General features: G+C 39.5%; 1 protein-coding gene across 4 annotated transcripts in view; it reads right to left on the reverse strand.

Annotated features, from left to right (window-relative positions):
- Positions 1-1,334: 1,334 nt before the first annotated feature.
- The window catches only part of rbfox2 (RNA binding fox-1 homolog 2), a 40,424-nt gene continuing 17,046 nt past the window's right edge, over positions 1,335-24,712 (reverse strand). For 2 of the 4 annotated variants that reach the window (XM_074684250.1, XM_074684268.1), the window contains 11 exons: positions 18,861-19,067; positions 17,167-17,337; positions 16,650-16,703; positions 16,432-16,524; positions 12,642-12,729; positions 10,720-10,776; positions 10,478-10,622; positions 9,908-9,953; positions 5,911-5,999; positions 4,646-4,718; positions 1,335-4,248 (listed from right to left, as the gene is read on the reverse strand). In XM_074684250.1, the coding sequence (XP_074540351.1) occupies positions 4,204-4,248; positions 4,646-4,718; positions 5,911-5,999; positions 9,908-9,953; positions 10,478-10,622; positions 10,720-10,776; positions 12,642-12,729; positions 16,432-16,524; positions 16,650-16,703; positions 17,167-17,337; positions 18,861-19,067 (1,068 nt within the window). In that variant the 3' untranslated portion in view covers positions 1,335-4,203. Of the gene's footprint in view, positions 4,249-4,645; positions 4,719-5,910; positions 6,000-9,435; positions 9,473-9,907; positions 9,954-10,477; positions 10,623-10,719; positions 10,777-12,641; positions 12,730-16,431; positions 16,525-16,649; positions 16,704-17,166; positions 17,338-18,860; positions 19,068-24,712 lie in introns of those variants that run through there. The other 2 variants (XM_074684257.1, XR_012599380.1) reach the window with 2 other exon arrangements.

Genomic DNA, 24,712 nt, shown 5'->3' on the forward strand with positions numbered 1-24,712 from the left:
TGTTACTTACATTTAAATTGCAATTTACCACGCACTTCTGCTGGAGCGTCTGTCCCTGGTGCGTCTTTTCCTTCCATTTTTTCCCTTTTTTGTAGATTCACGCGTTGCATGTACGGTATTTATAGCCATGGCAAGGCAGTGAAGGATACACAGGTGTATCCTGCAATGGTCAATTAGCCACATGCTAACCAAATGGAGGACATATGCCTCCGGAGGACATGAACATTGGAACAGCACTTGGGCAGCAACTGATGATGTGGGTGCCTGCTCACGCCCACATCAGACCAAGGCAAGGCAAGGTACCTGGGCTTTGGGAAACAGCCCCAGAACCTGAACAGGTCGACGGATGATGACGCAGGAAGTGCTTAGGCAAAACTACTTTTATTGTGACACTAAATTAAGCATGAGTTCAAAACACTAATCTACCACTTATATCCAAAATAGCTAATTATATAGAATTTAGAGGGATTATCAGTCTACGTCATCATAAAGACGTGCACGCATCTCGACCGCAGGAGCAGCATTTAGCTCCATTCATTCAGACGAGTTAGCGTTTTTTAAACACAAAGTTCAACCTGTTAGCATCAAAATGTATGTTTTTTTGTGGACAGCTGTCAAAAACAATACTACGCAATAGAGGCAACTTCTGTCAAGTTTCGACTGTTACAGCGCAACAGGTGTTTCGCTGTTAATAGTGACCATGCTAACTGGTGATTTTCAGCCGACGGCAGCTGGGATTAACGGCCGAGAGTCACCAGTTAACAAGGTCACACTTTACACTGAAACACCAGCAACGTCTGTGTGTGCGTCATTTTGGTTAGCTATCCTCGAGATAGATTTTTTTAAATTATTTGTTTAATTTTTGGTGAGCATGTTAGCATGCTATAATTAGCATGTTGCTTAACACCGAAACCCATGTAGCCACTATAATGCACGTGGACCCCTAGCATAAAAAGAGCAATGTAAAAAGTTTTTTTCATTTTAACAGTTTTTCAAAGTTTTTGTCATTACCTACCTTTTCTTTTTACCCCTGTCCTGTAGCTTTAGTCTCAATCAGGTTGAAGCACACACACTGAACTATATAGCCGGATAAGCAGCATTTGTTAATAAGCCAATTGTTTGCTTAAGTTTGAAGAACTCCATTTAATTAACAGATTTATTTTTGTGAGGTTTGTGTCTGTTTTTCCACCCAATACTCGAGTTAAATCAACCCACTGTGCATTTTGATAAACCTGGTAGTTAACACTAACCTACTGGTGATGTCTGTGTCTACAAAGTAGTACTCTGTTTATTTTAATTAATGAATTCAATGCAAAAAGAAGACAACCTGAAAGCTCAATCACAACAAAACATTTTATATAAAACATTTTATATGGACATTCAATAACAAAAACATAATGGCAGTCAAAGGGTGTAGAGACATGACAGAGGATTGGTTGTTGATAAACCGTAGCAACTATGAAGAATGGCCACATAGTTTACTATAATACAAAGGCAAGAAGACCACATCAGTAAAATAAAGCTGCCGCATGTTTTCATGCGGCAGTCATTTCTTTGCCAGCAGGTCTTTTTGCCAAACAGCACTGTGCTCTTTGTTGTGTTAGCTAGCATCAAACTGCTAGCTGCCTGTCATTCTCCAGAGTGTAGTGGTAAAGAGCAACGCAACTGGGCTCTGCAGCTGAGGAGTCAAACTATAAAAGACATAAGATTCATGCAAATTGTTTTTTTTTTTTTCAATAACTTGACAAGTATCGCTCATGCTGGTTTGTCCATGCCTTCGGTGGCTTTGTAAGTCCATCTTTGTGTATTTTGTGTAGCATTTCTCAAGTTGGAAACCAGAACGTGCTGGGGACAACAAGTTAGCATCTTTGGCTAGATTTCTTTTTTCTTCCTCAGTGTTTTTTTTGTTTTTGTTTTTTGTCCAGAGCACATTCAATGGTAACTTTCAGACATTTAAAGAGAAATGTAGGATGCCATAAGATTCAAAATTCATCAGCAGCACATTTAATGATAATAATATTAATAAAAATAAGTCTTTCTGACCTGCATGTTTTCCAAAAAGTGAGAAATGAAAAACACAACTGTAGCTTTGAAATTATCTTGGATAAAAAACAAACACATAACTGCCCCGTTGAACACATGGTCCTAACCCACTGAGATGTAATGTTTCCCATGTTGGAACATTATTTTCTGTACGAGAGATAACACTTTTTGACTTTCTTCAAAAAAAACAAAACAAAACAAAACTCGGAGTGACAAATCAGACAAAGCTTTGAAATGACAGGAGAAAAATAAATTAAAAATCTGAAACAAGAAAGCACATTTGGTTTGACCGAAGTGCTTCAGACCTGTTTATCTATTCTGAATGTCATGGTTACCTGCAAAACATAGACACAATTATTGTGTATTTTAAAAGAAGATAATCATTTGTCTTTGTAACGGATACCAAAACAAAGAAAAAACAAACTGACTTAATGATCGACTAAAGGGTTGAAAGTTTGGTAGTGTTACACACACACACCTTTAGTTTGTCATCAAGGTATGCCATCGGCTCAAGATCAAAGCAAAAAATATATATTATAGAGAAAAAGAACTTTCACCATACTGATGGAAGTTCACAGGATTCAGATATAAAAAAGACGAATGGAAAATGAAGAAAGGTATGTAAAGACAGCAATAGGATTATCAAAGATTATGATAACATCAATAACAAAGATAGTATATTTATACATACGGCAAAAAATGTGCTTTCTACAAATCTTTGGAACAAAAACAAAAGCCAAAAAAAGCCACAATATGGAAATATAGAATACAACGGTATAGAAATATGCACAATAGTAAGGTGTTTTGCATTTAAATATTTTCTATTAACTCAAGGACAGAATCTCTCTCTTGCTCAGTAATAGCTGCTGGCAGCATCTCAAAAACAATCACCAACTTAAGTATGTTTTTAGGAAGACTCTTTCAATGTTGGACGCTGCTCTAAAAAAGATGGAGCCTGAGGGGAAAACCAAATAAATGTCTACGCTAAGGGATCAACGAGTACTTGTGCCTCAGGGTTGTGGGTGGAGCATTTGGTTTGATCTACAGCCAAATAATATGTCAAGAAGGTGAAAATGTTGAAGGTGTAGTGTTGAACTTTTTGTAGTGTTGACACAGCACAAAGAATCCTTTGCTTGGGAAAGATCACAAGAAACTACAGTCGTGCCATTTTGTCAAAAGGTGGAAAATTTTGTAATGCAGACGCTCCTTTTTCTGATTTCAGGTTCACTGTTCAATCTACATGAAAGCAGTGGCTGCTGAGTCTAGCAAAATAATGGATTTGTAATAATAATAATAATGAGAATAACAATAATGATAATAATAATTTGGTAACTTTTTTCTCTAAACTAATTCTTTGCATATCATAACAACTTTAAGTTTAAAGGTTCACCATTTCCACATACTAAGAAAACTTGAGGTAAGGAACAACTCTAATAAACCTCCCTCCTTCAGCTTTCACAGGTGATTTCTGTAGCGTTATAAACCGTCACGTCATCTCTCCGAGCCGCCATGTTCAGTCTCCCTCTGTCAGAACACCCCACAGACAGGCTTCCTCCATCTTTGCCATCCGCCCACGCTCCGTGGAGGAATTACAAAATCCATCTCAGGGTGTTTTTAATCATTTGTAGTGACTCGTCATCAAATGTTGTCAGGTGCACCGTCCTGCGTCTTTCTGCGACATGTGACGTTTGGTGGAGGCTTTGATTGCTCTGTTCCCTCTCTTTCTTTCCTTCAGAGTGTGCAGGCCACACAGCTCTTTCTCAAACATGGTTGACAGCTCTTTAAATGCCAGTTATCCAAACACAGCCTTTGGAAGAACATCTGGGCTCCATTTTGAGTCTTGTGCTGCTGAATGCTGAGGGAATAAGAAGAGGGGGACTATAATACAGCCGTGCAATAGGGAAGGTGGCCATTTAGCCTTTTTTTTCCTTATTTTTTTCAACTTTAAGGCCATCTGTCAGTCTTTAATACGGCATTCCTCTATTTCTGTAGTAGCGTATATAAGAAAACGTGGGACTGCTCAGGGGCGGGATCTGAAATATCTTTGATGTGGTTGACTCCACACTTGAAAAGTGGGTGCAGTCCACCTCCACGACAACAGAGGGAGCTCTTTCAGAGTAATTCAATGGAAGAGAGGAGCTCCTGGGGAATATAGTGTCTTTAGTAAGGGGCAAATCTACTGTAGCCTCCCCTGTACAGCGTGGCCTGTGGAAAAACAAAAAACATTTATTATTTGACAGATTTGAGCACAAAGAGTGTCTTCAAACTCTCTAACATGTAGACCAGTATATAATTTTAATGCTAAATAATCCAAAATAAGTTTTTCATCATTAAATTAGAAATTGATGTGATAAAAACAATGGTTGCAGTCTTAAAGTTGGGAATACTGACTGCATTTAATAAATCATTATCGGTGTCTAAAAAATGTGAATGCTTTTATCTTTAAACAACGGCTTGAATATTGTTTTTATAAGTAAAAAAAACCCATAGAATTAATTTTAAAAAGGAGAGCTGAACTAGAACTTTGTTCTCTCTCTTTCCAATTAAAAAAATCACAATATAACATGAAACATTGCATCATTAAGTATTTGAAGGTACTCACCATTGCTCCGACACCATACGCAGCCGGGGCGAGTGCAGCATGATAAGGGTCTGCTGTGTAAACTCGTCCATAGCTGTCATAGAACAAAAAAACAACAGAAATTTAATATCACTCATTTTCTGAAAAAAAAAAAGAAGTTTTTATGGAGCAAGGTGTTTGTACTGAAATCTACTTTAGGTTCTTGTTTATTTGATCTTTTTTGTCTTATTGTCCTTCTGCTAAGGTTTTAAGTTGGCATGTGAGCCCTGAGCAAACAGAGTTTTCCCACTCACTATAACAGAGCAAAGTTAATGGAACTCAAGATGTTCAAGTTCAGTCAAGTAAACAATGAAACTTCGTTGACAAGCAAGTTAAGCTGTCACACAGCCACCTGCCACTAGCTGGGGTTAGAAGTAACGATCACTGCCTTGATGTTTTAATGCTTTACTACCCCGATGTAAACAAGCTTGGATGAAGGAAGGTGCTGTGACTTGTAGTGCCATAGACAGTAGTTTGAAGAAGAGCTTGTGTGTTCACTGTGAAAGATCAAGCTGGCTTTCCCATTTGACCAAGCAGTGTGTAACCAGGCTGGTGGGGCTAGCTCTGCTAATGTTAGCCCCCAATTTGTCATTGTCAACCAACAGAATCTGTGATATGAGTTTTGATTATATTAGGATCAATTTGACCCTTTTCTTACTTGTCGACAACTTAGTGAATTAGAAATCAAGTATCAGTTTAAAAGACTTAGAAATAGTCATTTCAAAGCATCCCCACATAAAGTTCTATTCTTTTTCTATTCTATTCTTGCTCTATATTACAGAGTGGTTTCAAAACTTAACTTATCTCAAGATACTTAAGGGGGGCAATTTATCTATACAAGTGTGTACAACAAACAAGAGTAAAGAATAAGGGAGCCTAGATAAGTAACAGTTTAATAAAAATAAATACATGAATAAATAAATCTAATGTTCATAATACTAATACTAATATTAATTATACTAATAATAAACATTTTAATAATGGATGAGGAAAAAAACAGTATGTGAAAAAACTGATATAATTTTTCTATTTGTTTATTTTTTATGTATTACACAGCTTTGACTTCTGAAATTCACATTTGGGCCAGATTTGTTGGGTTTGGACTTGAACATCCTACTGAATGTCCAAATTTCTGTTGCGTCTGTAAACCAGTTATTAATCATCAGTAGAACAATTGGAGAGAAATGTGTCACCTTGGTCTACCTGGGTTGTGTTGTATTTAAGGATGAAATGAACAACACACTCACCTGTCACTGTATGCTGCTGCTGCAGCAGCCGCTGCTGCAGGAGTCGCTACCGCAGCCGGCTGGGCGTAACGATACGCGGCGTATCCACCCTGTGATGAGGCAGGAGGGAAGGAGGGGAGGGGTGTGATGAAGGGGAAAGATTTGATAGAGGGAGAGGTGAAAAAGAAACAGAAACAAGTTTAAAGCCCTGTTAAGAGTTTGCTGTATTTGCTCTGCACACTAACAGACTAGAGGTGAATCTAAAGGGGTTACACTGTGAGGAAAACTGCTCAGAGAGAGCGAAAGATTAACAAGCAGACAGTCAGCACAACTGGCTAATCTGGTGCAGTACAGCATTCACAAGGATGTAGCTCAGGCTCTGTGGGCGTCTCTCCCTCCATGACTAACATATCAAACATCTCTCACTGTGGACAACTTTAAAGCACATCATCTTTGTCACTATGTGTTGGACATGGAGGGAGAGAGATTTCATACCCATAACTGTGCCCCACCCCTGTCCCCCTCCCAAAAACACACACAGTTAAAGAAAGGGGAAGGGGTGGCTGGATGATTGTGTCATTATTTCATGTTTGGATGAACAGCTGATGAACAGACACAATAACTACAGGTGTAAGAAGACAGTCAGCCAGTTGGATTAAAAGAGCACGCACACACACGCACACATACACACACCACGCTCATATGGCCAGCGACCAATCACTGACAGACACAGCATGCTTTCCCGAACTTAGACCGTCCAGTTTATTAGGCCAAACATCCCTAAGAAAGAACAAAACACACACCGCTGCATTCTACCCTAAAGGATCAGTCACGACCAAGTCCCCGCATTCAGGACCACACAGTGGCTGCTATGGAAGGAGGGCTGGACCGGAGAGGTGGGGGAGAGGGGGGAAGGAAGAGGAAAAGGAAAGGATGACTAAAGAGCAAGAAGAGAGGAGACAGAAAAAAGACAGAAGAAAAAGGCAGAGGAAAGGGAAGAAAAAGAGCAAGTGCCAGGCAACACCGTGACGTGATTTACAAAGAGGAAAGTTTGACAACATCAGCTTTAGAAGAAAAGAACAGAGCGGAAAAGACGATGGAACAGAGAGAGGAGGGAGGTAAAGGGGGGACTGGGGAAGGAGTCAGCCTTGTAAGTATGTCTGCATGCCGACATTGATTCAGTTAGCATGCCACAGGTGAAACAGATAGGGAGATTCCTGGAAGGGGTCTGAATGAACTGCTGATGTAAACTACACAAAGTCTCTCCTGCTGCTGTTACAATTCCTCTTTAACAGACATGATTTTTGAGGTAAGAATGTTTTAGGCAAAGTTTCCCAAAGAATAACGGAAAAGATACAAAATATCAAGCCTATAATTTGCTAACATCTACTTTATGCCACCATTATGCAAGTTTCTGATTTATACTCTCTAAGATTTTTAAATATTTCATCTGATAATTTGTTTTTAAAGATGCTATGAGGAGGATCTATTTTAATTGCACTCCCTCGCCACCTTGTGGCCCGGAGTCCCTGCACACTGATGTAAATTACTTTTAGGGAGCGTGGGTTTGTTTTGGAACTAAATAGAGATCGGATCAAAATACATTTTCTTTGTTCAGGGCAACTTTTTACTGGATACAACACGCTGAGGTAAGGTACTTATCAGTACAGTTACGTGGCGCTACGGTTTGAAACGTGACATCAAACAAACGTTGGAGCAGCCGGTTATAAGATAGCCGGGTGCTCCGACGTATCTGTAGGCTAACGTGACAACAAGTGAACACTGGCTGTGTCTGAAATCACTCCCTATTCACTGTATCGTGAATACGCCATTTTGTAGTGCTGTCCGAAATCTGAGTGAGCATGGTCATTCACTACATAGTCCACTCAATGTATTCCACAATGCATTTTGAAAAGTAGTGTATTAGCGATGCGCACTATATGAGCTATATATGCCATCATGCATTTCGGTTCAAGCAGAAGAAATTGCTGATTACATGTTTAATGATTACTAATAGCATGAAACAACATTAAAAACTGTCAGAGAATAACACTTAGCTCCCTGTTTAACTTTCGGACGAGCCCGTCTCACAACTTTGAGCTGAGAAACAAACAACACGGACGTTAGCCGTTAAACCGTTCATCGCGGGTGATGCATTCACGGGACCTTGTAATTATTAAAGACAGCATAAGTTCCGGGCAAATATATGGTTTAATTATTTAAAAATAACGTGTAATGAATTTTTCTTTTATATTTGGCTGTTGCAGAAAATAAGCTTACTGTAATATTAGGTATCACTAAAATAAATACTGTTTTGCAGTTTTTAAGAAAAGATATAACTGTAAATCCCCAGCCGTCTGTGAGCGACGCGAGAGTAAATACGTCACTGTCAGCGGCTTGCCAATGAGTGAGTTGTGTCCGAAATGTGGTTTTAATTTAGCTGATACAGTGGACTATATAGTGAGTAGTGAGTAGGGAATGAGTGAGTGATTTCGGACACAACCACTGTCTGTTTTTAAGTAGTTTAGTAGCTGTTGACCAATCCTAACCTTACTCTTCATTTTATTGATAGACTCTTGAGTTTGAACAGACCACTGCAGAATAACTGTTGACTGTAGGTTGGAATGAACATTATCCCAAACAGTTTAGCCTCTGTGTTATGGAGTGATTTAGCCCAAGCTAAAGGCTAATTAGCCTTTAGCTTGGGCTGTATCACTCTCTTGTTTTGCTTTCTTCTGCTCCCCTGTCCTTTTCTGTTTGACAGTTAGACTCCAGTGCCTACCATCACTACAAAAAAAATCACCGAAACAGTTTTCAGCAGAGGAAAACACAAATTTCTGTGTTTTATCTCTTCTCACTACTAAACTTCGTCAGCCAGTGTGGTGTTGTCATAGAGACCTAGACGTGCCATAGATCAATTCAGTCCTTCACCTGAACTGGAAACTATGAAGTAGCAATTTCAAATAACCTGTAACCAGCAATATCGGCGCTGATAATCTCATTTTAAAGTGCGGATTACGATCAGGCATATATCTAGAAAGGAGACTTTATCAAGATCCCTTTCAAACTCCTCACAGCCCCTCAAAGCATCTTGTTGAACATCTTGGAATTGCTGCTGGATTTTAATGAACGGACTAATGTCAAAATAGGAGAGAATCAAATTATATTTTTAAAATGATACAAAAAAATACTTGAAGTGCATGTGTCCTTTAACAGACTAACAGACTTCATCACAAATGCTGGTTTTGCTAAAAGTAAAAGTTTGTCTCTTGGCTTTCTAAACTCAAGACTGTGTATCTATCTTTCCTCTGGATTCTTTGTGTTGAAGTTGGATTTAGTATCTTTTTTTTTTTTTTCATTTATTAATCATAACCAAATTGTTTTCGCCCCCTTCCGCAACTCCACCCATGTCAGAATCCAGTGAGTTAGTAGAAGAAGACAGAGAAGGCATTTCAATCTCAGATGGTCAATAATGTCTAGCAGCACGCAATCATTGGAGACGAGGAGGATGCACACTGGCTCTCAAACAGAGTGTGTAAACCCTACCTGGGGCAATCTGCCACTAATGTCCTGAAACACTAGTCTACAGAGAGAACAGAAACAGCTATTGTCAACCTGGTCACACATGCACACACGAACACACTTACACACATAGACACACGCTCAAAATCACATTGGTACAAACCAACTCTTAAAGTCACAGAGACGAACCCAAAAGGAGTCTACTCATGGAGGAACTAAGTGTGAGTGTGCTCTTGTCTTTAAATTTATGTGAATAAAAAAAAAAAAAACGTTATATGAGATGTTTGTATTCACACAGTGCTGAATCTGTCACCAAAAAGTGTTTACTTTAATGACAGTTAAATATTATCCAGGTGTGACAAATGGAAGCACCCAAAAGTAGACGTCTCTGTGGGTTTGGTCTGTGCTGTTTCACACTTGTCAACCCACAGGCAGGAGAGGGGAAAACGTGGTGAGCAGTGAGACAGTGACAGAGAAAGAGAGACGGTATACTTACATAAAGATCAGCTGCACCGTAAAAGCCATCCTGATAGGCCATCACACTGAGAGAGAGACATGAAGGGGGGAAGGATGGAAGAAAGAAGGAGGTGGAGGAGGAGTCCAGAGGAGCGATGGTGGGAAGTAAAAACAAAAGCAAACAAAGTAATGGTGTGATGCGCCACCATGTGGGCATTGCAGGAAACAACAGAGAAGAGTGACAATGAGGGGAAAGATGTGAGAAGATGGTGCCGAACAGATTGTGAAAAAGAGAAGAGAAAGAAGGGTGAGATTATTACACACCGTGCAACATGCAAGGCAAAATACCACCTCTTTGTATACAAAGCACCAACTTCAGAAAAATCCTATTTTCACTGCAGCCACTTAGGCACTTCATTTCATTTTAACTCACTTAAGTACAAGGAAATGGTATTTCCACTCAGCAAACTGTCAATACTTCAATTTCAACATATTAAAGACACAACATGCACAATTATGGAGTTATACTTTAGCTATGTGAAAACATGCACTAGCTGTAACCATCGACAGAGCTGTCATTTATTATCAATGGAGGTGTTTGTGTGTTTACCCAGGGTAGGTGGGGATGGCAGGCTGTGGCACAGCTGCCCTGACCGCGCTGTAGACGGGCCGGGCACGACCCCGAAGATGAGCACCTCGAAAGGTGGCGGCTGTTGAGGCAGCTGCTGCGGCAGCCGGGTACGGAAACCCTGGCACTGAGAGAGAGAGAGAGGGGGAAGTTTCTTCAGTACTGTAAACACTTCATCATTTCTAATCTTACAAAGTCTGTCTTATTTAACGTATGGCTCATACCTGTATAGAGTTCAGGGCTGTACATGGCTCCAACCATCGGACTCAACTTCCAACCAGCTACAGTCAAAGAAATAAAAAATGTTCACAAAGAGCTAAGAAAAAACTCATATCATGACTTTTACTTTTATTTATACATCTCTGCTTTTCTCCTCATCATCCTTGAGAAATAGATAAATGATAAGGATTCATTGTTCTCCATCAAAGAGCCTGTCTCCTGATGACTCAGTAGGATTAAATATAGACCTTCAGCACACAGCATTTTTAATTAAAACATTTAATTCAGTTGTTGAACAAGACCTTTGGTAAAAAGAATAATGATTCAAAAAGATAGAAATCATACAGCTGAAGCTTATTCTCCATTTTCTCAGATATGATGAGTAAAATGAATCGGGTTTAAGAAAATTGATTCTAGATGTAGTTTTGTAAAACTAACACATTTTGATACACAATCAAAATCAAAACACCTACATCTTCATCCAAGTCTAATTACTTTTGAAGAGTAAAATTTACTCAACATTTTACTTTATCAGCCCTCATCTTGGCAGACAAAATATTACTGTAAATTAACCAGATCTAAGAAGTGGATGACTTTTCAAACACCAAGAATTAAAACCAAAAAGGGAAAAATTGCTTCCAGCATTTCTGCTCCCATCATGTGGACTGATGTGAAATGACAGCTGAATTCCCCTCTCTGGTTTCATATGCTGTTTTCAAAGAGCTTGTGTATAAGCTACTAAAGAAAAAAACAGAAATTATTTTAAAATTAGAAAGTCTGGAAGTCAATCCTAATTCTAACTCTTAAACTCTGACAATTGATTAGACACGTTTTACACATGTTTACAGTCTGATGACAGCTTAATATAACATTCTTTGTTTCTTTATAGGAGGATGAGATTAAAAATTGTGTTCTAGCAACTTCAAGTTTTGCGAAATTTGTAAACCAAATTCTGTTAACATATCTTAACTGACTGTATTAGTATTATTTAATGGGATCATACATTTTTTTTAAAGTGTGGAGTGCTAATCTCAAACTCTAACAGAAATTACAGTTTAATTGTAAACCTCAGGGGTGGATAAGTGAGAAATTAAACTTTCACATATTCCTTTTTTTATTATTTTATTTTATTTGATTAATTAATTAATTTTTAAATTCTCTTTTGATTAGAATACAGTATCATTAAATCACTTATTTAATACATCTTATGAGCAATTTTTAAAAATAATAATTTATATTTTTCCCTCTTTGTCAATTTAGGAGTCTATCATGTGCTGCCTCCAGAGTCTAGACCTTCAGCTAAATATCCTTTTGGTAAACATCTAAAATAAATTGTGAAGAGGGCCAAGGGAAAAATTAATAGATACATAAACAAGAATAAGTAAAGAAATAATAATAAAAGTAAGTAATAATAGTTATTAAATAAGAAAAAAATGCTTATAAAAATTTTAAAAATCATAAATAAGAAAAATAATATACATATATATATATCCATAGACAGATTTTTTGTTTTTAATAAAATGAAAAACAGTTCTTAAAGTACTGTCTAAATCATGACAATTACATTAATCAGACTTTAACATATTTCAAGCACTTGTCAGAGCTGTTGATGCAACACATGTGAAACACCTTCAATCTGCTGAGCTTCTGTACCTATTTTTTGATGGTATTTTAGCTCTGCCTGGCTCAAATACAGACGCAGATATTGATTACGTAATTCATGCACATTTTTGACGTAAACACAGTAGACCATAGAACTTGGATGAATAGATCTCCCCTTTGTCAGCCCTTTGTCACAGCTATTTGCTCTTACTCTTTAGATTTATATCCGACCAATCCCAACACCAGGATCTGATCATTAAATCCCCATTAATGGGGTCATAATTTAAAAAGGAGAAATCTGTTTGAAGAGTTCTGAGGTTGTTACCGTATGGCAGAGTGGCGAGGCCCTCTCCGTTAGAGTACGGGGTGGTCATCTTCTTGTTTGTCATCACTCTGGCTGTTGCATTGTTGACCTGGACACCAGAAACAAATGGTGAGGTACTCAAGCAATTCAGTTTTATAAATGAATGAGTCCTAATGATCCAATCAAACAGTTACTCTTTCAGGGATTTTGAATTTTTTGATTAAATAAAAACTTGTGCTGGAAGTTCAGGTGTTGTTGTATTTTAAATATTTTCTTTTACTTATGACGGAGGTTAATTCTGTAGATGAGCAGCAATGGTTTAAAATGCATGCACTTCTTTTGAAGGAGGAAGACACTGAAAACAAGGATCCTGGTGAGTAATCAGGCAGTTTTGCACACAAACAATGCAACCATCGGCACACAGAACAAAGAAAACAACAAAATATTTCAGAACAAAAGCATTCAAACAGAAATCCAAGACCATTAAACTGCTACCTTTAAAAAAAGGAGGGAAAAGAAGGTGAATTAAGCGGCAGATTCATCAGTTGAACACAATGCAAAAAACATCAATCAAAGAGGTCATACACAAATTACACGCAGCCAATCGAGAGCGCATCACATCACCAGCAGTGAGCAAAAACTAGCCAATCAGCAAGCATCAGATGCAGCAAGAAACCAATCAAAAAAGTTTGGCAGCCCTCCCAATCAATTACACGTCATACAGATAAAGGAGGACAGGGAGGGAACGGGGAAGACAGAGAGAAGACAGAAATATAGAGGGATGCAGGAAGGGGGAGCCAGTCCACATGAAAAGACACAGAAAAACACAGACATGACGAGGAGGAGGAGGAGAGAGGCAGAGAGAGTGAACAATCCATCCACATGTGCAGATCTTCTAATGAGCAAACAGAAACGACAAGATGCGACACACACATACAGTTTACATCTGACCGTTTGCCTGCATTGGATCTAACCATACGTGAGCAACAATGGAAGAACGTTGAATGGAGGAAAGTAAAAAAAAAAAAAAAAAAGGATAGTGACAGAAGTCTAAAGACAGAGAGGATGGGGGATGCAAATATCATTCCTCAAAATAAATCAAATCAAACCATGGTTGTGAAACACTGCCAGGCATTCCAGATCAGTGTCGCACACCAGAGAGACCTCGAAGCACACGACAACCAACACACACCATCCAGAACCAAACTGGTCAAAAAATAAAACAAGAACACCTCTGTAAAGTAAAGCTGCCAGATTTTAAAGTTTGCTTTGCTGGGGGTCTAGAGATTATTTCATGACAGCTGTTTTTTCCTCTTTTTAAAAAAAGGCTAAAATGCTAATATGCTAGCCATGTAGCAGAATAAGTTTTGAGACACACATCTTTAGTTTGAATAGAACGTCCAAACAGCCATACCTCTACAACTGTCTGCAGTCTACGAAGTGATACAGAGAGTGATAATCAAGTACTCCATAATGTACACACAACCATTATCCTCTCTCCAGTAAAGCTAACAGAGCACTCATGCTTTAGCATGCTGTCCCACTAAGGTGCAGAAATGCAGCTATTGGCTGACACATGACACAGAGAGATGACAAAGTACTATTATGGCGTCATACAGATGACGAGAGAGAGAGTAAACCATGCAGGATACAGCTCTGAATTAAATGCTGAATGCAGTTAGAGAGGTGATTGGAATGAATGCATAAGAAGTGGTAGTCATAGTTGTTGCACTTGCAGATAGATGCAGTACATTCAGTTATACAAGTGGCCTTTATAATGCCATGCGATCACTGGCTAATCTCGTAATCGTTTCATTCACCACCTCCCCAATCAATCACAGGATTACCCAATCAGGTTCTGTCAATCAATCAATTAATCAATCAAGCTCCCTCCAGTAAAGGAGTTCTTCATTTGGGTGTTGGGTGCATTTTATTTTGAATTTTTTTTTTTTTTGACGGATGGGGTGGGGGGAGGGGTCATTCAAAGATGATGCCATGTGTACACAACTTACCGTTGCCAGGGAAACGGCGTGAGGACACGCGAGCAGTTACCGTGGAGACTGACAACAACAACAACATACAAAAATCATCAGGGAAATAGAGAAAATATATGTAAGAAAGAAATGATGAACCAAAAGAGAAAACAAAACAAAACAAAAAAACGTAAACAAAACGGGGTAATGAAAAGCAAACCCCCACCCTGAGGCAGAGAGGAAGTGATGTCACAGGTCACGTGTCAACAGTCATCTACAGGTATCAGCCATTGACCACAATCTAGCCTCTAAAAACCGCTACACACACAGGTTGATAAAGAAGGAAACAAATGGAAACAGAAAATGTCAGGAGTTTGGGGAGGAAGCTTTCTGTTATTATTGCCCAGATTAACTCAAAATAATCCCTCAAATCAAACTTAATCTCATTGTTCCTAGCTATGTCACAGGACAGGGGGATGGACAGAGAAATGGGGAGACAGCGGGGATGCAGTTGCATATGAGGACACACAAACTGGGGGAAAGAGCGAGAGACAGAGACAGACTGGCTTGAAAAAGAGTGAAACAGATGAAGAACCAAAAAGTAACCAATGAAAAAGGAGGAGAGAGGGAACGACAGCTAGCTATTGCATTCTCATCCCATGTTCATTCTCTCTCCGCCCTCCATATTTCTAATTCAACACCCACTCACAAACACACTCATACTCTCTCATACACACACACAGACAGAGAATAGTGCAGCACAATCGAGACCATGCAGAGGAGCTTTAGTAGCAAGTAAAAAACAAACAAAACAAAAGTGCGTGATTCGAAAACCAAGAGCCAGAGCAAATGGCGAAAGCGTGGTGTGATTGATCTCTCGAGGCCATTTGCAGCTGAAATCCGAGCTCATGCTGAGAAATCAAAAAAATAATAAATGATGTCACCACAAAATGCACTTCCATGAGATCTGGTGTTCTTTTTCAGGAGTGGTGGATGCAGGTGTGTGTGTAAACAAAACATTTCCTTTTTTTTATTTTTACCACCCATCTCGCACATCTGAAATTAAACAATCAGCCTTTTTTTTTTAAACGATCGGAAATGACACCACACTTCTTCACTGCAGTCTCATTCCAAAATAAAAAACAAAACTGGCCTTTAAAAAATGTCCCCAAACATGCATCAGACTCCGAACACACCAAACATAAAAAAGTGCCACCCAGAGGCTCCCACCGCTTATTAACAGAAAACCTCAAGATGACATCTGACCCGATGATCCATCCATGCAACATACCTCTCACAGACAAGCAAGCACTATTTTTTTCAGAGAAAAAATAACCGCCCTCACACTCCCACACTCAACCATAAACCCAAAGTGGCCACTCATCATGGTCATGGAAGAAGTGATGATGGAAAAGGTGCAGGAAACAAAAATAAAGATCCTACATGCTGTGACAGAAGCGGATATCAATTGCAACCGTGTCGTAGTGACATCTCATCGGCCATGCCTGTTGTGTAGCCAGTCCACCCAGCATGCTTTGCAAACCACACGGCTTTAAGATCGAGGTGCAATGAACAGCCCACAACATCAACATCAACAACAGCATAAACATCGACAGGAGGTGCTGTCAGAGAGACGTTTGTGTGCGTGGCACCACTGCACCATGCTATAGTGAAGCCAGAGGGGTTAGGGTTAAAACACATACAGCCATCCGGAAACCTCTGGGGCAGAAATGACCAGAACAAACTCATTCTCATAGTCGGACATGGAGGGGAAACAGAGGAGAAAACAGTCACTGGTTCTAAAAAATAATAAAAGGGGCAAGGATGGTGAGTTATACCTCGATTTTACGTCCCTCCACCAGTGTACCGTGAAGCTTCTCCCGGGCCCTCTCTGCATCCGCACTCGTCTCAAATGTTACAAAACCAAAGCCCTGTGAGCAGAAGAGAGAGGAAGATGGAAAAGGAAAAAAAGGAGGGGGTGGGGGTGGTTGAAAATAGCCTGAAAGGCAAAGCTTCCTTTTTTATTCAAACAACCGTTTTGTTTCAAACCTCTTACCTTGGACCCCCTCTCGTTGAAGATGATCTCAACATCAAGGATTTTGCCGAATTGCTGGAGAAGAAAAAGAAAATGAAGAAAAAAATGAGAAAAGCATGTTAAGTCACGTGCTGCATCTTGCCACAGGGTGTCAGCACTGCTCAACCATGACAGACTGGCACCAGGCCAGCTCTGCTAGTCTTTCCTTACACCAGATCTTGCTTCTGCTCTTTTCTCTGCACCAATAATTCTCCCACTTATCAAAAAGCCAGGCACAAGGCCAGATCTTTAAAACATTTTCCAGTAACCTTTCTACAAAATTACATTCTAATTTTAAGTTTTTATTCAAACAGGAGGGAAACTGATTCTATTTTTAATCCCTCATGGGTGACAGAAAATAACAAGCCTAAGGAAATGTACTTACATTAATAGAGACATGACTTTCTCACATCTTTTCTGTTTTAATCCATAGATTAACAACACTGATGTTTTTTGTGGTGTGAGCAGTGAAAAGAGGATAATACTCTGCTCTACGTACCCCAAACATCTGCCGTAGATCAGGATCTCTGAAGCGGAAGGGGATGTTGGACACGTGGAGGCGTTTTGGGGTCCCCTTGCCGTCTGAGTCATCGCCAACAGATCCTCCACCTCCTCCTCCTCCTGAGCCGACACCTGACTGACCGTCAATCTGGGAGGATCCATCTGTCTGCTGAGACGGACAGACAGGAGAGAGAGAGAGACGGGGGATATAAGACTCTTATCATCAGCGCTGAGATGTCCTTACTGCTAGCTTAAGGTTAGCTTAAAGAGCTGCAGATATATTCAGTCACTAAGACCTCAGTTGACTTTCTGAAGTATTTATACTTGAGTTACATTTTTACAACCACTACTTTCTAAACCAAAGTCATACCTAAGGTCCATGTTTATCCAGCCCCCAGCTTTCATCTAACAATGTATTAAGGATGGCAATGAAATGAAACGTGAATCATGTGTACATTTACATTTCCTGTTAAGAGCAACACCAAAACAAAGTGCAGCTGCCAAGGTCTCATTAAACTACATTTTGACTGTGCACAGGCTCCTTGTATGAAGCTAAAGCTCTGAATACTGCAGAAATTAAAAAGCTTTTACAGTCAACGTCTTTGAATGAATGTGTTAATCAAACGAATCATGAACATCTAGAATTTAATAAACAAGACTGGACTCAAATTATGAAATGGTGCAGAAAAATTGTTCAGAATGCAGGATAAGAAATATTTGGGGCTAAAACTATTGTTTACAGATAAAATATCTCAAAAACGTCCTGGGAAACAATCCTGATAAAGACCCAGATCCTGATCCTGCCATAAAATAATCCATACATATTTCCCATATATCACCCCCTAATGGAGATCATTTAGAAGAAGCAGAGTATGCCGATGCTTAAGGGTCACATAACACTGCAGAAAACTGACCGCTTATCATCTGGTATCAAGACAGAATTAAGGGACAGGTGAGGTTTGATTTCATAAGTTTGTAATGATGGTACAAAGATGTAGAGATGTAGAAGTAGAGCATACATGTGTAACTATTGTGGTTGAAAATATGAGGGTAACTTTCAAATGTTTAGAGGACAGTTTTCCGTTTCTAGCGACCTGTAGTCTTGAGTAATTGAAGCAATACTGTTCACTTGAAGTCTAATGCAAGGCAAGAATGGTTTCCTAAATTCTGATATCTTCACAGTGACTTGGTGTATTTTTATAGATAAGAACTTCATTCATGTTGTTTACAACCCCTCCTCTTTTTTTCCACTAGTGTAACTCCACAGATAGGCCTTAGCTATCTCTAACCGATGAATATCTAACCTTGGTGGAGAAGAGATGAAAACCCCAAAAGGATCCTGAGTTGAAATGTATGAATGCATTTTAATAGTATTTGTTAAATGCAAAGATTTTCTCTTTAATATTAAATGTGTAACTCCAAGTTCAAATTTCCTCTGACAGAAAATGAAAACTGTGAAAGATCTGAATGAGTTTGAAGAGCTTCATGTTGTTATTTTGGGAAATCAATAAGTGTCAGATCTGTATTCGGCGTCAGTCAGCAGGCTGTTTCTGGGATGTAGAGTACCAGTATGGAGATGCTTATTCCAAGTGTCTTACTACATTTTGATCTAACCACATTCCTCCACACTCGTGCCCTCCCGAAACAAAGACCTGATGTGGGCTGCACGCAGAGGACGACTCTGGCACTCACTTGAGCACTGAGACTGTTGGCAGCGTTGGCGGCGCTGTTCGCTGCTCCGCCGGCTTCCACTGGGCCCTGGACGGCCCCCGCTGCGTACAAGCTGCCCCCGTAATCCAGGGCCAAGCCGTTCTGGGGGGGCGGCGGTGGAGGTGGAGGGAACGCAGAGAAAGGTGGTGGAACAAGTCCCTCCTGACCGCCAGCACTATCCTGAGAGCCCTGTTGGTGGAAGAAAGAGAGAAGAAGAGTGAGGAGGGAGGGAGAGTAAAGGAGACAGATGGCGAACTTCCACAGTATCTTTTACTGAGAGCATCACCCGACAACACGGAGACCACTTTCCCAAGAGCTCCAGTCTAAAAGTCATACACGCATAGATATTATATTACCACCTCCTCGTGTGTGTGTGTGCGTGTATATGGGTGCTTGTATCTACACCCCCAGCCCATTAAATATTCACTGCAGCCACATCTATTATTGAGGGTCAGATGCCTCCATGCTCACAGTGTTGTACAATGGTGAGTGTCTAACGCCTGCACATACACTCACAAACGCCTCTGCATACAAATCACCTTTGACACAACCAACACCCACACACCTCAACGCTCACACAAAGACCAACTGTTAGCAGGGAAGCCGGCCCAAGTTTTAGCACACATTATTACCTCATGAAAATAACCAAACGTTACACCAACATTAGAGTGCGTAGGAGGACAAACCAGGAACTCACAAACACACACAGAGAAACACAAACACACACACACACTCACACATTCCTGGCTGCTGGCAGTGGGGCATGGATACCCTAAATGGTAATGGTTAGAGAGCAGAGGAAGACAGCAGGGACGACAGGGAGAGAAGGGGGGATGGACGATAAAAGGTGATGACTGATGGGAGAGGCATGGCCTGACTCTGATCCATCGCTGTCAGAGATAAACCCACCAACACCGTCTTTCTCTCTGATCTTTTTATAACCACACAGCATGGCCAATCAATTCAAAAGTCCACCACAGACAAAAGCCTGAAGTTTGGTTAATCAACAGAATCATAACATATTTACACCAGGTCTACAAGCAGCTGTAAGCTAAATGCTAAACATGCTAAGAAGCAGAAGCGCTTCACAAATTTGTCAGACCACCAGTCGTAAAAACCACCTAGCTTTAATTCAGACTTTCTCTCTCAGCAAGCTTCACAGTTTTGAACCAAAGTGAGGAATTTCAAACTGATTTCACATTTAAATTCACAAATTTGGGAATAAAATTATTCTCAAAAATTTCAGAGAAGTCAGAAATCAAGAATAGCATGCAACCACTATTTTTTTCTGCTCAGGAATGAGAGAAATAACTATAATTCAGCGATAAAATTATTAATAATAATACCCTAATAATTCCATTTTAGCATTTAAGCTATAATTATGATTGAAGAGCTTGCACATACTGGTGGATCTATCATTACAGAAACATAAACAATATTTTAGCCATCAGCAATTTACTGTTAAATTAGGCAGTGATGGAAAACACATTACACTGGGTGCAGGTCTAATAAATATTTTAAGCTTGTTAAGTGAAAATAGGATGAGAGTAAGGAGTGCAATGTGAGATAAGTGCCAAACGCTGGATTTGCTTGCAACCATTATTGTTATTATTATGATTTATAATAATAATAACAATAATAAAAATAATAATAATAATAATAATAATAATAAATTATTATTATTATTATTATTATTATTATTATTATTATTATTATTATTATTATTATTATTATTATTATATTTTTTATTTTTTTGTAATGCACTTTTAATTTCCAAGAAATCTCAAAGTGCAGCAAGGCATAGTAGGAAGAGGAACACGTAAAAACATAAAAAGAATAAAAGTACTTAAAGTTCATTGAAGCCTTTTAAAGGAGGAAAGTGCCCCATAACAAAAAAATTTCGACCAGATAACAGGCTTGTTTTGCCCCTGTATGTAAGTTATTGTAAGGCATTGGTTTTATTCTTTGCCATTACAAAGTCTGCTGTTCTCTAAAAACAGGTCTGATGACACTTTTTAAAATCAGATTAATTAAAAAATAAAGCTCTAGAAAACTGAAAAAATATAAGTACAGGTTCACTGAAATTTAAAAAAAACCCAAAATATTCTGCATTCAACATATTCAATTAGATGGTTATACAAACAAAATAAGACAAAAGTGGCTCTTCTTTTAAAATGTCCAGCTCATGTCTTTGTTTGCCTTCCCCTCAAATACATAACAGTGTTCTAATTTTAACATATCATCTTTAATAACCTGTTGTTGAACTATTCAAATCAGGAGCAATTAATACCCATTGATTAATTTAGGCCGTCATTTTATTTTACTTTTTAATACTTGAAATTGATATCACTGCTGAAGAGACGCAGTGCTGGCAAGACATCTGCTTGGCTACATTGACTTAGTGCGAGTGGTGTGTGTGTGTGTGTGTGTGTGTGTGTGTGTGTGTGTCAGGCTGCAGCAATGCCCATCTGAGTTGCACAATAGATCTCTGTCCCTTTGGGAGTGTAAAAAGTGTGTGGGAGGGTGCGTGTGCGTGTGCCTGTATGTGTGTGCGTGTGCCTGTATGTGTGTGTGTGTGTGTGCATGCCATCTGTCTCCCAGCTCTTGACCTTTCTCAGTGTCACACCTGTGACACGGTAGCTGGCCCCTCGCCTCAGTGACAAACCAGAGGTTGCACGCGGTCAACACAGATCACATTGATATAGTGACATGAGAGCCGCTGCAGAGCCGAGCTGAGTACACGGTGATAGGCCAGCTTTGTCCTGTTAATTATACAGGTACAGTACACCACTACTGCATAGTTTTCTCCTGTATTATATCTAATATCTCACTCCAAAGCTTTTTACGTGGCTTCTTTCTATCCTTATCTTTTGATCACTTTTGTCAGGTTGAACAAATTGTCTAAATATTTGTCTCTCTTTTCACACTTGGTGCTTTACTATCCTGCCAAAAGTGTAAGACTGAGAGTAAATGCAGCCTGTTTAGGTTCTGTGCAAGTCAGCTGTCAATGTCCCATAAATATCATGTTACTGAAACCTGCAAACTTTATTCATTTTCTTATTTAAAGCCAACCCTTTAGCTTAAATTGATACATCAGCAACAAATGTATCACTTATAGAAGTTTATATTAATTCTTTACTTCTCCTTTAAATATCAGCAGCTCAAGTTTGTTCAAAAAAACAGTTTTGTGTCTTTATCTTGGGTCTACTGATTGTTTTCTTGCTGGTATAAAAGCAAACGAAGCTGCATGAGATAGTTCAAGCTTTGAAGCCTACCTTTTATGGCTGAGGAACTGTGGTAATCTCTGCAGGGTAATCACAACCTGCAATCCTGTCGTCACACTCCCTCCTCGCCCTGACATCTCACCATAAATACCTGTTTATGATTAATCTCTACTGCTGTGAGCCTTCTACCAAACTGTCTTCCCTATACTCAAACCAATGTCCCTGAAATGCTTCCTCAACTCTCCCCTGGCATGAACAGAAACCGTGCTCCCCTTCAAAGCCCAGCACTTGAGCAGTACAGCCGCAGATTACTGACCACTGAGTCCAAGTGCAACTTTTCAAACAGCAGCTGTGTCCACTCCTCGAAACCCCGCAGCTGTATGAACCTCTTCCAATGTTGTCCACAAGCATCCACATTAAGATCTCCCTAAGAGATAACATCCTTCACATCCTTGACTTCCTGCTTCACGCAGCAGCACAACCCCTTTGATACCTTTGATAATCATTTGCAGACTTATCTTCCTTACACCATTCAAGGGCTTTAATAATACAATTCCAGCATTTACATAAACATGCGACTAAAAATGACTCCCCCATCCGCTCTCTTTCATTTCTGTGTATGAGTTGTAATCTGCTGCTCTAATTCATGAACAAAAGCTCCAAACAAGAACAGAAAATTGTGCAGAGCGTTCTCCTTGTGAAAAAGAAAGAAAAAAACACACTGTTACATCACAGATTGTAATAATGTGAACATGAGCTGAAACCCTCTGCTGAGACATCCTGAATACATTATATTCAGAGAGACAGAAAATGAGAGCAGAAACAGTGAAATTAGTCAGTCTGGATCAGGCTCCGAACAGCAGGACAGCTCAGGCTTGCATCAGTCGGGTCTTTTCTTTTAACTTCATTTGTCGAGGTTGAAACGAGTGATTCTGGGTCTCCAGGTAGCAGCTAACCTGGATGAAGAAACTGGAGCCACTCTCACACTGGGCAGGAAAGTTGATCAGCCAGGTTGGCTCAGGTGATGAGATGGAGAAAGTGGATAGGAAACAATATACAACAGTGTAATATTTCTGTCTACATATTAGCCCAATTTCAAGCTTTTAGCCACAGTGACACCTTTCCTTGTGTTCGAACGGCAAGAAAATTGTACATGGGGCTTTAATTTTTCTTAAAGGACTTTATGGCTCCATCTTCAGAGTGTATGCACTTCTCATGTCAAAGTGTTGGATTCTTATTTCCTGGGGTTTTATAGATTCTTATGAAGTTTAGGTTCTTCCAGTGCTTTTTCTTGTTTATCGATGTCCCAATCCGATACACTGATCAGTATCCGTGCCCGATATGGCTATTTTTTGAGGATCAGATTATATTAGATTTCGTGATCCAGTTTTCACGTTGCAAACATGTCCGCTGTGTTGGACTACTTCTCTTTGGAAAGCAACGATAGTAAAACAGTGTCTTGCAACATTTGTAAAGTGAGTGTTCCTGGATGAGGTACCAACAGGGCTCACTTTAATACAACAAATATGATTTGTAATTTACAGCGGAAACAGCCAACGGAGTACAGGAATTATCAAAGAAAGGTATTGGTATTGGATCAGTCTCGGCAAAAAAAATCATGAAAAAATCTGATCATTAGCCAAAAACCTGTATTGGGACGTCCCTAGTGTGAACCCATCTTTTTAAGTGCTACATGACAAAGTTAGCATTAATTAAAGCTTGAGAGCTGTTACCTCATTTATGCATTATTTTTAGGGGCCGCAATGATTTGAGGGTGAAAATGCAAAAATTTTCTTGCGTTTCAGCCGACCTAAAACGCAAACTTTTGAAAGCGGCCTCCAGAGTGGGATTTTTCTGAAACGCTGCTGACACCATTGCCGTGTAAACAGTGAGCTGGTGTTTTGAGTGGAAAAGCTGTCACAATCCACCTCGCACGTGCATAGGACAGGACAACAGTACCATTGTTACGATCGTCGCGAACTACCGAGTTGTGCTTGTGCTGCTCAATCTGCTGAATCTGCTGACCGTCTCTATACAAAATGTGTATCTGTTGCTCCACTTTTTAACTTAGTACTCCCCAATACACCAGATAACCGGCATAACTCTACTTTGGTGGAGATCTCCAAAAAGCGGCTTCTGGACAAGACAGGCCTGGCATGCTTACTACAGCGTTTTCAGTCCCTCTGCGTTTCCGTGAAAATGCAGATTTTTTTCACTGTGTTCTCACAGCGTTTTAGCGTTTTCACATGAGGATGTGACTCTTGACAAGGCAAGCATTTGTTTTGGTAGAGCAAATCATGTTTTTAACACTACTTTTTTTTTTTGTTCGAGACAACTTTTCCCAGAATGCAAAGTGCCGAGGTAATGTATTCATTTGTACTTACGCAACATTATTGTTTAAAACATGACAACAAGCATGTGGGTGGGAATGAACATTATCACAAACAGCTTAACTCTTGTTTTAGCCCGTAGTCTATCAATCTCCTGTTTAGCTTTCTACAGCTCTGATGTCCTTTTACTTTTTGACCGTTCAGCTCCAGTGCCTGTGTTTTGTGTCAACTGCTTATTAGCAAATGTTGGAATAATAACAGGCTAAACAATGTATCTGCT

The sequence above is a fragment of the Halichoeres trimaculatus genome, unplaced genomic scaffold (assembly GCF_033239565.1).
Source record: "Halichoeres trimaculatus isolate MK-OKI-2021-1 unplaced genomic scaffold, fHalTri1.1 fHalTri1_scaffold_2, whole genome shotgun sequence".
Taxonomy (NCBI): Eukaryota; Metazoa; Chordata; class Actinopteri; order Labriformes; family Labridae; genus Halichoeres; species Halichoeres trimaculatus.